General features: G+C 53.4%; 1 protein-coding gene across 3 annotated transcripts in view; it reads right to left on the bottom strand.

Moving 5' to 3' along the window:
* The window catches only part of TBC1D16 (TBC1 domain family member 16), a 40,739-nt gene extending 25,203 nt beyond the window's left edge, over positions 1-15,536 (bottom strand). The window contains exons 1-3 of one of the 3 annotated variants that reach the window (XM_090059602.1): positions 15,336-15,536; positions 5,659-5,901; positions 4,161-4,791 (exon numbers count right to left, since the gene is read on the bottom strand). In XM_090059602.1, coding sequence (XP_089915728.1) covers positions 4,161-4,791; positions 5,659-5,836 — 809 coding nt within the window. In that variant the 5' untranslated portion in view covers positions 5,837-5,901; positions 15,336-15,536. The remainder of the gene's footprint in view (positions 1-4,160; positions 4,792-5,658; positions 5,902-15,335) is intronic. The other 2 variants (XM_090059600.1, XM_090059601.1) reach the window with 2 other exon arrangements.
* Between the last annotated feature and the right edge of the window lie 21 nt (positions 15,537-15,557).

The raw sequence follows: 15,557 nt of genomic DNA, 5'->3' as shown, positions 1-15,557 counted from the left end.
GCCAGAGGAAACATCTCTAGTGGCTCCATTTCACAGCTACTGACAAATCTATCCTCCATAAACCTGTCTTATAAACCTAGGTCCTTTTCTGAACCTGGATATGCTCTCTCCCTTGACACCTTCCTGCAGCAATGAGTTCCACAAGTTAACAATGTGCCATGGGAAAAAAAGGGCATTTTCTTGTTCCTTTTAAACCCATCTCCTGCTAATTTCAATGGGTGCCTCCTCATTCTGGTACAGGTCTGCTCATGCATCGTCAGCACAGCTGGGCACTGGGTCCCCAAGCCAGGGCTAGATGCTGCCTTGTCCCACTGCCCCAGGGCCAAGGCTGTGGAGTCTGCAAGCCATCACCCAGCATTAAAGTCAGTGAAAGACCAGAAGCTTTTGGGAAAGGCACTTGCAGATTAGCACCAGGTCTTATGTTCTGGGTGATATTCACCAGCCAGATTGTGCTGGGGCACCGCTACCCCTGCTTTCCCGATGGGGACACAGAGGCTAAGTCCATTGCCTATGGCCACATGACCGGCTGGATGCAGAGCTGGGGACAGAGCCCAGGAGTCCTGACTTGGGCCCCTTTGAGCTGTGAGATGACACTCCCTGTCCCCTGCCGCAGGTACAACAGTGCTGGACTGGATGGAGAGGAAGGGAGGAAAGAACCTATTTATTTCCAATGCCACCATGCCCCTGTAGAAACGTAGGCACTGAAGAAGCAGCCACTGATGTTGTCAGTGCATGCCATGCACACCTTTCTGTGGGCTGACAGGTGAGGAAGGTGGCCGGCTGAGCACAAAGCTGCCTCCCATGTTCAGGGAAATCCAAGTGGCACGTCCAGCTCTACAGAGGAAAAGAGCAGACCAGGCAGGAGAAGCCTGCGGGGAACCAAGAACCTGCGGAGAGGGCATGCCCTTCTGCTCTGAACCTTAAAAGCAGTGCCAGCGGGAAGAAAGCATCTGGTGTGATGCTATTGCATGTTGCTCTTCCTGGAAACCTCTTGGTTTGCATTGCTAATGTGAGAGGCTCCCTACCAGACCTCCAGCCTCCACCCCAGTCTGCAACACCTGTCTCCTTGGGAGCCTGGCAGCACCTGGCGCTTACTCCCAGCACCCCGCCTCCACACCCGCAGGATCGTCTACTTCCAGCTGGACTAAAGATGCCTGGGAAAGACATCGCTTCAGCTCGGTGAGTTGGTGCAGGGAGAGGGGCCCAGCCTTTGGCAGGAAAGCAACCAAGGAAGGGGCAAAAAATCGCTACTGGAAACTTGTATTCTTGGAGGGCAGGAGAGAGAGAAAGAGAGGCAACCTGGCAGCAACACAAATCCCCATGACGCTCCAGACCTGAGGCAGACCTACAGCAAAGGGACACGACAAATAAGGCCAGTTGTATGCACATGGTTCTAGGTGCAACCAGTCAAGGAAGCCAGGGTCCACATTCCCACTCAGGGGTTAGTACAGCACTCCCCGCTCTGCAACCCCCGGACGAAGCTGCTCTGCCAGGAGCAGGCTGGCACAGAAACAGGCAGAGCAGCCCAAAGCCATCCCTTATGCTACATGCGCTCCAAAAGGCCTTTAAATCCACAGCACATAACACACAAGCCTGTTCCCACTTGCAGTGTATTGAAACCTTCTCCAAGCTGCATCTAGCAGGGTGGCAGGAGCACCAGGAGTGCGGCTAGTGAGCCACTAGAGGCTCTCCTGAGCTAGGCGAACTGCCGGGCACAGGAAGGGAAGGCTGCCCGCATCCACCAGCAAACCCTGGGAAGACCAACAGATCACGTCCCCTCCCTCTGGTGCTGCCACCCACTGCAGTCACGGACGCTGGGCATTTTATACACCTCGCTGATGTTTCACTACCTTCCTAGCCTTAAGATCTCCCTGAATGGAGGGCAGAGGGAAGAGCTGCCTGGCTATTTTAGGGGTCTGTAGCCTTTCTGTCAGTCCCCACCTGGCCCAGGTGCCTGTTCTGCGGTGCTGAGCCTGTCACTTGGTCTCACTGCCACTGCTGTCCCAGGCTGCCCAAAGAGCATCACTTGCCCCTGCTTCAGGGTTAGGGTTAGTCCAGCATAAACCCAGCGCGCTGGCAGGCAAATACCAAGGGACTGCCTAGGAATACAAAACACAGAGGAGTATTTTCTCTTTTGAAAGCTTCTGGCTGGCACTGAAAAGCCTTCATGGAAGCATTTTCCCTAGATTTCGGTTTTGGGATAACTCACTTTTAACAAACTCACATTTTAGGTCAAATAAAACCCAGCATTTTGCACAACCGTCTTGTAATTCGACTGCTCCTTTCAACAGTTCCACGCAATGCTTCGAACAGAGATGCCATCAGCAAACAACTAAAAGCCAGCGTGTTCCTCATGGATTTATTCAGTCATTATCCTGACAGGAAACTGCTTTCTTAAAATCAAACTGCAAGCATCTTTGTGGAAGCTTTGCAGCTTTCAAGAGGAGAGAGTCAGGTAAAATGTGTGAAGCTGCACGTTTTGGTGAAAGAAAGCCTATTACACATTCCCAGACAAACTGAGCCTTTCATTTAATAGAAGACATTGCATTTACCTGAGGAACCTTGTCTGTCTATGTCAGGGGTTGGCAAAATGCGGCCTGCGGGCCGGATGCAGCCCACCAGGCCACTTTTTCTGGCCTGCGGGGCCCCTAAAAAATTTAGAAAATGAATACTTATCTGCCTCTGGCTGCCTGTCATGCAGCCCTCGATGGTTTGCCAAAACTCAGTAAGTGGCCTTCTGCCCAAAATAATTGCCCGCCTCTGGCCTATGTCCTTAGACCAACACAGCTGCAACCAACACCCCACAAAAAACTCAGTAATTTTTACAACTGACAAAGCCCAGGCACTCAGAGAATGCAACGCTGTGCTAACACAGGAGAACTGTGACATGAAAACTAGGAACCAGCCCAAATCAAGCCAACTGCATTGTCTGAACTCAGCACAGTGAGAAGAATAAATGAACACATGAAGCCAGGTCATTAGAACTGGCGTTAATTATTAATCCAGGGCATTCTAAACATAGCTTGGAAAAAAATCCTTAGCAGCACGGCTTTAATCCCGCAGGCTGGATTTAGTGTGAGAAAGACAAATGTGCCCTTTCAGCATTTGGCACCAGAGGGAACTTCTTCAGAGGAGCAAGGGGCACATGCCTTTAAATCGATGCTGGCACCATGCGAATGAACAATCGTCTTGGGCATTTTGTGCATTGTGTGTTTGGCTGTATGGCCAGGTGAGGGAGCCCTTGGCAGACGCACAGACTCCTTCCATACCGCTGCTGTATGCTGGAGCTCTCTCCCCATCGCATCCCACCCACCCATTATAAAGTGCCAGCTCAAAAGACCGTGTCAGGCTCCTGTTAATTGGAAGCACCCTCCCCAGGAGCGGCTGCAATGCAGAGCACATAGGAACTGCTCAGACACCCAGGCCTTGACACCCAGCCTCAGACTCTGGTTACCTGACACCACCTTTATAGCCCACCCCCTTGGGGCATTCTCAGGTCAGCCCATTGCAGAGGGGTAAATCCCACCCCAGCTACATGTGTGAATGTGTTCTGGGTATTTCTGAGGTGCAGAAAGGTTAACCTGCACCAGGTGCAGGCAGACTTGAACCTCAGCAGCACCTTTGCGATTACTCCACTTGTGCTCAGGATCAGCAGCACATGCACCCCCCAACCCAGCACTGGGGGGATATCAGCGAATCCGGACCAGCTTGGCATGGATGCTATGCACTGCAATTCATTTACATATGCACATATTCATGTACATGTTTAACGCCCAATCAGTTAATAACAATGGTGTATTAACTCAAGGCCAACGTAGCTCCCACACAGACAAACCTACAGGCACTTTATTAAAGAGCATAGTGAAAATACCCAATCCAGACCACCTGGTGAAGTGAGCCTGTGTTTCAGGGTCCAGTATAAAGCACACACCTCTGGGTGCAAAACTCTTCACAGAACAGAAATGGGGCATTTCTTGAGATTTTAACTGGATGTAAGGGAAGCAAATGGAGCCGTAAGGAGAGGGGTTAAGGAAAGCTCAAAGAAAGGATGACCTTGCTGGACTCAGAGGGATTTTTAGGCACTGGGTTATTGAGCCAGCAGCTGCATCCGCCTCCATGCCCCCTCCCCGCAGGAAGCTGGAAAAACCTGACGCACTCACCTGCTTTCGGTATCGAGAAACAAAGAGCTACTGCTTTCCCCCAGGGCTTCGCTGATGGGAGAGAGGCAAAACGGGGAAGAGAAGGCATCAGAATCAGAGTCGAACGTACTGTCCCTGCTCACGTCATCCACGGACAGCTCCAAGGAGGCCTCATCTTCCCCCTGCTCTGGCCTGCAGTCCAGCCCTTCCTCCGTCCCCTCCGCCGACAGCTCCAACCTGTTCTGCTCATCCTGAGAACTGATTGTCGATAAGATTCCTGAGTCACTGTGGGCAGGCGGTGGGGAATTGTGGCTACTGTCTATTGTTGGGCAGCCTTGGGAAAGCTTGTCCCCTTCGGAAGAAGGGGCACTGATGTGAGCCACATCTCTGATAAGCTGTGACACGACGAAGACATCTTCACCTTTCGGGATCACTGCCCCTTTCTGCTCAGTGGGAGAGGTCTGCCGGACGGCGCCAAAGCCCTGAGTGTGGCGGCCACGCTTGCGGGGAGCCTTACGCACAGGGGAGCTCTCCGGAGTGATGTAGCGCAGCGCCTCTTCATCCTGTCTCTGAATCCGAGAGTTCGGGACCCAGGCGAGGATAAGCGTGGTGCCGAGGAGCTCGTCTTTCTCCATGTACAGGCACAAGTAGCCTTCAAGAGACCACAGAACCAGCCCGTTAGGACATACATTTTATACTTAAGATAAGCCATATGCTGGGGCTACCTCGGACTCCCCCCACCCCAGCAAGCCGACACAGCCAAGCAAAAGGAATCCAACAGTTTGGCAGATTTCTCCCCTGTCCACAAACAGATGGTGAAATTCTCAAAATTATTTGCTATTTGCAAATAATTCTGAGTCTGCAGATGGTTTATGAATAGTTTAAATTCCTCCTGGCCTGGATGGTTACAGAAATCACATGCATTTATTCCTGCCCCTGATTGGACACATTAGACAACGAATCAAGGGTGCATTATGAATGACACAATTGCATGTAAAATTTGCACTGGGTGTCAGTTATCTTGCTCCAAGTGTGAGCTAAAACATACTCCTCAGAGGCGTTTGCCCTAGCACAGCTAAAGGCTAAAATACTTAGTGAAAGCCAAAGGCAAACGCAAGCCAAATTAATTATTTTTCATTATAAAGCCAGTAACAACTACTGCCATTCAGAGGGACACAGCAGCAGGCAGGGAGAGAGAGCAGCAATGCAGCTCTCCACTGGCTCCAGCGTATGAGGACACCCCGTGGTTTCACTTGTCCCTGTTCTGAAATGGCTTTAGGGGCAACTCATGCAATCAGGGCTGGGACAGTGCTTGGCCTCCTGGATGCGTGCAAGCGCACCCCAAATTGCCAAGGGACTTTTCTTGGCCGCTCCTAAGCACTGTCTTGCACAGGCAGAAGGTCTCGGCTCCTCATTTCATGGCAGCCCCCTGCGAACCAGTTGCAAGATGCAGGCCCATGCTGTGCAGATGTGTACACACCGGAGCCCACCCCCCAGCAGACTCTGCAGTCCCCATCACCTGGATGATGCTCCCCAAGGCCTTGCAGCCCCTCGGGAGGGTGGACGCAGACATTGTTCTTGGAATAGATGATCTCCCCATCCAGCACGGATGACGCGCTGCTGCCGGTGCTCGCGTTTAGGGTCAGGAGGTCAGAGGCTTTCGAGGAGGCACGTCGGAGGAGTCGCCCCAGAGACATCGCCAGGGGAGTGTTTCCATTATCTGTCCGCTTCAATCAGAAGCTACGTCCAGACAAAAGATCTGCTGAGAAGGGGGAAGGAACCGCGTTAGGAGATGCACGAGACACCAACAGAGTGGTTAGGACTTCCTGCTATGCAACATCACAGCCGGCAGGGTTCCCGTCAGCTCTTACCCCAGCCCTGCCATTCACACAGGGAGCTCCAAGCACCCCAAGCAGTTACAGGCCTCACTGCACACGCAGCAAAACCGTGCACAGAACAGGAGAGAGGCCTGCCAGCAACACTGCAGGGCCGGGGGGAGTGTGAGCCCACCGGAACCACGCGGTGCCTGGGAGATGGCCACAGCTCACGGCCGGCTCCCCTTGGCCAGCGTTGCTGGAGCCGGGTGGTGCTCGAAGCATCCCTGGGGATGGCAGAGACCAAAGTTTCAGCTTTGGTCTCAGGCTTCTGTTGCCCGCCACAAAATGCAAAGGAATTAATAAAGATCAGAGAGGGAAAGAAAGAGCACTTCATTGCCCAGGAACAAAGGAGGGGCTCTGAGGACTCAGAGCTGCCCCATGTGTCCTTGTTGCGATGGCCCAGAGGCAGCTTGGGCAGTCCCATAAGGTCAACCCCAATCAAAGCTGCGACAGGCACCACACCTGGGCAAGTCAAGGCTGGTGCTGCACCCTTGGCACCAGGTGCCGCTTGGTCCAGGCTAAAGGGCATTCACCTTGTATCCCCTGAGTTTTGAAAAAAACCCTGTTATTTAGACACGGCTCTTGTTGGTTGGGGGTGGAGGGAACTATTCCAGCTACAGCAGGCAAATAAGATGCAGGTAACAGAATACAGCGCGCCAGCCCCGAGCCACGGGGCAGGCGTCTCAGCTTGCAAGAGGGAACATGAGCGAAATATGGAACATGATCCCCAGGTAACCAGCAAATGTACCGTGACCCGAAAACAGGCCGTGCTGCTAACGAGGAGCTGCAGGCTGAGCCCAGATGGGATGCTCATGCCATCAATAATTCAGCAGGGAGACTGGGGAGAGCGCAGGGCCTGCTGAGGCAGCACACAGGGAGGCACAAAGCACTCCCCTGCAAGCCCAGAACAATGCAAAGGCAGGGCGGGAATCACTCTGCCCAGCAGGCAAAGCACCAGAGAGATGGCAGTCTCCATTCCCCCCGCAACATGCAGGTGGAAGGGAAGGCAGCCTCTCCCAGAGCCGTGCTGGCTGCGTACTCTAGGGCCAACTTAACCTGGCATGCACCAGATTGCCACGGGCCCCCAGGGAAGAGCAGCACCCTGCATGAGCAGTGAGCACCTTCCACAGGCTTGCAGCCAGGCACCCGGCTCGGCAGAGCAAGCCACAGGTGTGGCCAGAAACAGAACGGTAAAGGCTCCTGGTCACCCAGAACCCAGCCCCCACATATCTCCTGCCTCTGCAGACAGCAAATTCAGCCGCTTCTCAGGAAAACCAGAAGGATGCAGAGTGGAGACAGGCTGGCCTGCCTGCAACTACCTAGTGTGCACGGCCAAGGCCAACACTCACCCACACCAGGTGGGGCTGGTACCACTGCCAAGTGCTTCCTGGGGGCTACTTCACCCTCGCACTCACTTCCCAGCCTGGACAGACAGGGCAGCAGGGTACCAGGGGTTACACAGGACTGAGCTCCCAACTGAAGGAAACAAAAGGGAGCTGCTTTCTCTTCTCTTCCGTAGAAACAGAGGCAAAGCAGAAGTCAGCATTTCTCAACCCGAGAGATAAAGGTGGCAAGAAAGGAAATTGCTTTCCGGCTGTTTACAGTGAAGAGAGGGTAAGTCAGAGGAGCAGCTGACAGTGCTTGTTAAAGACCAAAGTGTGAGACTTCACCACCCGTCTCCTGGCTTGTGTCAGCTCGAATCACTGCTTCGGCTCAGTTTGACAGTGTCAGGCCTCAGTGGGACCTGACAAAGATGGATCGACCCTGCTCTGCGCAGAGCCCAAGGGTTCGAGGGTGAAGAGGTTGCTGTGCAAGCCCTTTCCCCTCCTGCCTCGCAGTATCTCAGCCCTGCTCTGAAAGCACATACCCGACAGTCACAGGAAACAGGGCAAGAGGACCCTGAGTGCTCACCCCGTCCGGCCCTCGAGGCAGGATCACTACCCCTCCCTATCCGAAAGATGCAAGTGCAGAGCCACGCTCCTCAGCCTGGGGCTCTCCGTCCCAACTTCTCTGCACGACACAGAGCAGAGCTCTGCTGTAGGGTCTGGGCTACGTAGGGGGATTGGGCATCCACAACGATCGCAGAAAATAGATGGAGCCCCTTCCAGCTCCGAACAGGGTGCAGCGGGCACTGTTGCAAGGCACCATAAGAAGTTACGGGCAACGTTTCAACACAGCATCTACCAGAAACTCTAGCCCGTGACACTGGGTGACCTGCATATCATCAGCACTGGCATGCCGGGAGTTGGGAAAGCTGACCTGAGCTTGTGGTACTGACCAGCCAGCTTGGAGCATGGGTGTCCCTGAATAGGGCAGGGGCACCCACGCTTCCTGCCACGCTAGCCACCGCCCCCCACGTTAGACCCACAGAACCTGTTGGAGGGAACACCGGAGATCAAGGCACGTGCATCCTGATTCAGGGAATGCAACCCAAGGAGATGCACAGACCTAAAGTGTGCCAGGGGGCGAGAGCTCTACGGCAGCCCTCCAGAGGCCTTCAGGGACAGGGAAAGAGGCCGAGCCCTTCTCAGCTGATGACCGGCAGCAGCGGCCGTTCATTACCTACTCCGCGCTCAGAAAGACTGAAGCAACTGTGGAAGATCTGCAGAAAGGGAGATCGGAGAAGGACCTCAGGGCTTGCCTTGACTGTTTCTTCGGGGCAAAGGGGGTGGGAGCGATTCAGAAGGAGGGAGCTGTGCTGTAAGGAAATCATGCAGGTGCATTGAGCTGGCTCTGCAGAAAAGCTGCAGTCCAGGCAGGAAGAGTGGATGTTCAGGGGCCTGGTTAGGAGAGAGGCAGCTGCAGAGACGAGGTCAGCACGTGTTCGTCTCGAGGTCAGTGTGTGTTGGTCTTGTTCCTAGCCTGCAGGTGTTCAGATCACACGAGCCAAAAAGCAGCACAAATGTTGGCAGCCCCAGCCAACGGGACAGAACAACCTCTTTGCCCCTCGTCCTTCTGCAGCGGCAGGGGTCAGTCTGCTTCTGGCCCGATGCAAGGGCCAGGAGCAGAAGCTTGGACTGTGCCTGTCATTTGTCCTGGGGATGCAGAGAGGGAGAGTTGCCAGGGCTGCTGTGTCAGCATGAGCTCCTACACCCATACAAGGAAAAGGGGCATTTCAGATTAGCCTTTTATTTTGGCTTAATCAAGATCATTCCAACATGGCAGCAGCTGACACCTCCCCTGCCTTCCGGAAGCTGGAGCACGGGGTTAGCTGATAAGCTTGCCTGGGTGCCAATATTTGTTAAGCACACACAAGATTTCACTCTCCCACTCTCAACTGCTGCCACCAAATACTTTGGCTGCAGCTGCTCTTGTTGTTCTCGCACCCCCTAGATGCTTTCTTAGTCAATCAGAAGGCAGGGTAGATTTGCACTTTATAAACTAACCAAGGTGGGGGGGGAGGGGGGGGGAGCAGGGAAGGCGTGTGAGATAATTATACATGGCACAAGCTTTCATGAGCTGCAGCTCACTTCATCAGATGCTGTGAAAGGACATGCAGAAAACAGAGTATAAGGAGAGAGAGAGTGGAATATAAAAGACAAAGGCAAGGAAGAAAGCAGAGGTGGGGAGAAGGAGCAGCGCTGTCTTAGCTGATGCCAGTGCTCTTTAGCTAGCACAGCACCCCAGAGGTAAAGCATGCAGCCAGCAGCTAGCTGCCTCCTCTCAGGGCTGCCTCAGTTGTCCCCTTCGCTGTGCACTAAGCCTAGCTTCTGCCAGCAGTGTCTCAGCCACTGTTTACAAAGGCCCTCCCTGCTCCACAAACTGCTGAACAACAAGATCCTGTTGCAGGTTGGCACACGGACACCCCTACCTTGGCAGCTCTTCCCGAGACGAATGCTGCTGGCTCCATTTGAAACAGCTCTCGGTTCTCCGATAAAGAGGAGCACAGGGTTTCTGCAGTCCTGGGCTAGGATCCTGCCTGTTCTTCAGGCTCCGAGCAGTGCTACGCACGGACCAACACCGAAGGTCTGGTCCATCCAGACTGAGCCGCAGCCTAAGCTGGGAGGTCGGGCTGTAACCCAAGAGCTAAGTGGCTGAGCAGTTGCATATTTGGCAATGGATCCTGCTGAATTTTAATACAGGCCCTAATAAAGCCAAATAAAAGGGTTCTGGAAATGAAGCAGGAACCTGTGGACAGACAAGAGCTCCAGAGGTGTCAAACAAGAGCCAGGTTCACGCTGGAATTGAGCAACATTTTCTACTTTGCAGTTCTCCAAGGAGAGGAATTTCTGCCAACAAACTTGGCTTGATTTTTAATATTGTGTGAGCCTGACACTGCATTGCACTGGAGAGCCCTGAGGTTAGTCCTCACGCTCCAGGGGGAGGGAAGAGACACTTAGCTTGTGGTCTGTTATGAGAGAAGCAGCAATGTAGTAATAGCAGGGAAGAACCCACGAGTCCTCACCCCCACTCTCTCCACAGGTTTTCCACAGATCCCACGGGACCTTCAGCAAGCTGCTGTCAAGCTCCATTCCTCTATATTCAGAAGGCTGCTATCACCACTTGCAACCTGCTTGCAATGATGCTGGCACAAGACTATCTGCAGCAATGAAGCGTACACCCGAGGGAATAATTCTGAAGCTGTCCCATACCACGGAGAGAATGAAGTAGGCCACATCAAAAGTCTTTCATCTCTAATCTACTGGCAGCAGCAGTCAAGCACAGAGTGCCAAGCTAAGGAAAGAGCAAGAGATGCTACTAGCATAGGGAAGGACGCTTGGCCCCACTGAAGTCCAGGACAAAACTCACCCTACCTGGGAAAGCATCACAGGTCACAGGAAAGAGTGGGCAACAGAGCCAGCATCCCACTGGAGAGACCCAGCATCCCAAAGCTGGGGGAGAGGTGCTACCAGCAGGGCCTGCCCATCACTCCCTGCCCCACTAGGCACGAAGACAAAATGGTAAAAACATCACTTTTTTGGCCACGCGAGGAGCCCACTTACTACACACGGCAGCTATGAGAAGACGCTTGGAAATGCTGCAACTGAATCACCGCTTGTAAAGCACACTGCACTCCACGCGGGTCTATTCTGCTCCCTCAGACCAGTCACCATGTCATGCATTATTTAACCCTGGTACTTATACAATCTCTGCAGTTGATGTCGGAGGGCATTATTTTTAAGCTACCTGCCCGGCGCTGCCTTAATACTGCTCCAGCGCTGGTCTCCTGAACTTCCAGCAGCCTGCATTGCTGGCTAAACATGAGCCAGTTTCAAAGCTCTCTCATCCCACCAGAGGCTGAGATGTGACAAGAGCATAGGCACAAGATGCATTCTTCATTCAGTCAGCGAGAAGCAACTTTCTCCCTCTGCTTAGCTCAGGCTTTATGCTGATTACACAGCAAGATGCTGAGAATGGAGTCAAAGATCTTTACCGAACCCTCCAGGGGCCAAAAATCACTCCTCAATTAGGTCCTCTTGATTTCAATGGAGTTACCACCAATTGCATTAGGTCTGAACATGACCATAAATCTAAGTACTGGGATCAAATCTCACCCGCACCTCGGTGTAGGACTCAGAACAGGAACTGGCCTCCCAGCCTGGGGAATTCACTGCCAGCAGAGCAAACCACTCTGGCAGCTCATTCTTCACAAACTCAAACATGACTCTGGGTCAGGGGAGTTGCACACAGACAGAGGCTTCATTCTCATCAATATTAATCACCGTGTATATAAAGCATGCCAGGAGCCCAGTGCAAGATGCATTCAGACTCTTGGGCAGCCCAAATGCTCCAGGTGGACTAGCAAAGTGCCTTCAGTGGGGAGGCTTGGGGAATGGTAACAGGAGGGGCAGAAGTGCAACCACTCTCTTCTGGTGTGGGGACACACTTGGCTGCCACCCCTCTGCCCACCCCGGTCTGTCTTGACCAACTCAACTGGCTGGTTTCCACTGCTAAACATTTCAAAGGAAGGAGCACTTCCCTCTGGCAGGTGCAGCTCTTCCCTCTGAATGATTCTTCAGGTTCCTTCCACATCTGTCGCGCTTCTGCACATCTCACATGCTGATCCACCCAAGCTGCTGGAGCAGGGGGCGAGGTTCTTCTCCCCTTGCCTAAGCTGCCAAAGTTCAACTTAGTCTCCCCAGCTCCAGAGAGCACCGCTCCCTGCTTTCTCAAACAGGTGTGGCCAAATCACCTCCTCTCCGTATGTCTCCACAGATGTCTATTCATTGCAGGGAACAGCTTAAAGTTCCCATTTTGTTTCCCTAAGCCTTTCACAGACTTGATCCAGCCCAACCTTCCACTCGTCCCAGTCTCCCCTCTTCAAATCTCATCACAGTCTATGCAAAAGCCTTCTCTCCTGCTTCACCAGCCTGGGAGCACCTCGCTGTGTCTATCCACCTGGGCCCTCTTTCTGTGTCTGTCATTTGAAAATCTCTTTATTCTTTCTCACTCTTCCTAATTGTCTCTGTGCCTCTTACTTTCTGTTTCTTAGCTCTTTATACCTATTTAGATAGTTCTACAAAGCATTTGGGAATACAGTTTGTATAGAAGACACTATAGAGCATTATACTGTAGGAATAAGCTAGACTTGCTCTTTATAACCCATCAAGGGAATTCTGTCATGGAGAGTATAAAGGCTTAATCAAAAGCCCACAACTCAGAAACCTGTCACTGAACAATACTGAAAGCATCTGGGTTCAACACATCCATTATCTTGCCCTCAATAACTTTCATTGTTATTCCTGACTGGTTTCACGGTAGCAATTCTGTGCTTTCCAGGCCGTCAAGAAGGCAGATCCCCCCCCTCTCAGGAGCTCATAGTTTGAGGATAGGCGGATAGGTAGATGGGGCCAGGGGAAGATGAGTTAGCTTCCAACCGTCTGATAAGTAATATATCACCACGCTGACCTCGCTTCAAAGAGCTTGCAGGTCCTAAATCAGACAACTGCCATGCAGTCAGAGTGAAAACGCTTACATTAATCTGTACAAGAGGCAAGATTTTTGTGATAGCTTTTATTGGACCAACTGCTGGACGAGCTGTCAAATTTCTAGCGTTGATGCCCAACACCACTCTTTATGATTCAGCTGATGATAAAACCACAGCAAACAAAGTACCAAGGATGGTGACAATCCAGAGGACAGTTACAAGACAAACAAACTTTGTTTCATGTTTGGGGTGCAACAAATTGGGCCAGGAGACAGTTGGGGCTGCTCCAAACTGCCAGAGGGAAAAGTCTGAAAGCTATTCCCAGTTTCATCTTTGGCAATATGTTGCATGTCCCCTGGAGAGCAGGGAGAGGACAAGGAAAGCACCTGGCTTCTTTTCCTTAAGATCATAAGAACTGCCATTTACTGCCCGGGAAAGAGGCCCATCCTGCCCAGGCTCCTGCATCACACGGCAGAGGGTGGAGGCTGAAAGGCAGAGTGACCTGGGTTCAACCGTGGTTTTTTCTCGCTGTTCCTCTCCCACTTGCAGCCTCCAGCATTTCAGGCCTAGGAAGTTCTGACTCAGAGGCCATGCCCCTCGCTCAATAGCTCCTGATGCCCCTTTCCTCCAAAAACGTGTCTGATCCCTTTGTGAATCTGGCTACGCTCTCAGCATCTTGGTGGCAATAACTTCCACACTTTAATGATGTGATATGAAACAAAACATTCCTTTGCTAGTTTTAAATGTATGGCCTGCTCCTTTCACGCTGTGACCACTCGTTCTTGTCTGGTGAGAGAGAGTCAATAATAAATCCCAAGGGACTTTCTCTTCGGCATTTAACACGTTGTAAACCCTTCTTGTGTCTCCTCTCAAGCCTCTCTCTTCCAAACCAAGCAGGCCTCTGTAGCCTTTCCTCACCTGGAGAAATCATGGCTTAGTTTCCTTGAGAAACTGCAGCTCATTTAAGAGCACCATCCGCATGGTCCTCAAGAGAGCCAGTCGGCTAGCCAAAGGAAGGCCAGCCAACATGACTCATAGAGGACAAAGGGAGGAGGAGGAGAAACAGCAGGATAAAAGTTAAGGTGCCATTGAGATGGTTGCTGCTCAGTAAAAAATCATAGAAAACAAGTTGGAAGGGACCTCGGGAGGTCACATCTAGTCCAACCCCCTGCTCCAAGCAGGACCAGCCCCAACTACATCATCCCAGGCAAGGCTTTGTCTACCTGGGTCTTCAAAACCTCCAAGGATGGAGACTCCACCACCTCTCTGGGGAGCCTGTTCCAGTGCTTCACCCTGATGAGAGAGTTTTTCCTAATATCCAACCTCAACTTCCCTTGCTGCAAGTTGAGGCCATTGCTCCCTGTTCATTATCTGCCCCCACTGAGAACAGTCCAGCTCCATCCTCTTTGCAACCGCCCTGCAGGGAGTTGAAGGCTGCTATTCAATCCCCCTCGGTCTTCCCTTCTGCAGACTCAATAAACCCATTTCCCTCAGCCTCTCCTCACCAGTCCTGTCCCCCAGCCTCCCAACCATTTTCACTGCCCTCCGCTGGCCTCTCCCCAATGTGTACCCATCCTTTCTCTAGTGGGCGGGCCGCAGCTGGACACAGGACTCCAGATGTGGCCTCCCCAGCGCTGAAGAGAGGGGAAGAATCACTGGCCTCCATCACAAAAAAGCAGATGCATTCACTCCACACATGACAGACCGACTGGCTGCAGAGCCCAGCAGGCAGCTTGTTGCATGCCAGCACACCCAGCAGCGCTGGGGCTCTGCTGCCACCCCGCGAGGATGGGAGCGCCCGCTGGGCAAGACAAGTGGGGTGGAGGAGGGAGCCAGGATGGGGGCCAGGTGCCCCCCAGCAGGGAGCCTCTCTGGCAGCATGGGCTGCAGAAGGCAGGGGGAGGACACGTGAGGGGAGCGGGGCTGGGGGAAAAGGAGCAGACAAACGGCACCTGTGAGGGGGCAACCTTGCATACAGCCCAGGGGGGGTGGGAATCCACCCCCCAGGGGTGTAATTAGAGCCCTGTCACTAGGGTTGCATGCAAATGGACAGGTGGAATCTACAGACAGTGGGGAGAGGGGCAACCTTGCATTCATCTCCTGGGGGGTGCAAATCTGCCCCTCCCCCCCCCATAAGGGTGCAAATCCACCCCTCCTCCCAGGGCGGCAATTAGAGCCCCTGTCATTAGGGTGGCATGCAAATGCACAGGGGTGGGGAATAGGGGCACTCTTGCATTCATGTCCTGGGGGGGTTGCAAATCCGCCCCTCCCCCCCCGGGGGCAATTATATCCGCCCCCCGTCATTAGGGTGGATTGCAAATGGGCAGTTGTCATCTGCAGAGGGAGGCAGGGGGGCACCTTGCATTCATCCCGGGGTGGGGGGTGCAAATCTGCCCCTCCTCCCCCCGGGGGGGCATGCAGAGGCCCGGCCCCGAGCATGCAGGTACCCACCCGGGCCCTGGTCGCAGGGGTCGGGCCAGGACCCGCCGCCGTTGCCCGCTGCAGCCGCCGCCGCCGCCGCCTAGCTCCGACCGGGGAGCGGGGCCGCGACAAGCCCCACCCCGCGCGTGTGTCGACCCCGCCCCCTCCCGAGGAGGCACGGGGGGAGGGGGCGGCGGGCCGCGGCACCGGAGTCTGCCGCCGGCGTCCGCTTCCGGGTTGGCTGCACTTCCG

This window comes from Crocodylus siamensis, chromosome 8 (genome assembly GCF_052110815.1).
Source record: "Crocodylus siamensis isolate JL-2025a chromosome 8, ASM5211081v1, whole genome shotgun sequence".
Lineage (NCBI taxonomy): Eukaryota > Metazoa > Chordata > Crocodylia > Crocodylidae > Crocodylus > Crocodylus siamensis.
The sequence above is the reverse complement of the archived record's forward strand: the minus strand, read 5'-3'. Positions and strand labels throughout refer to the sequence as shown.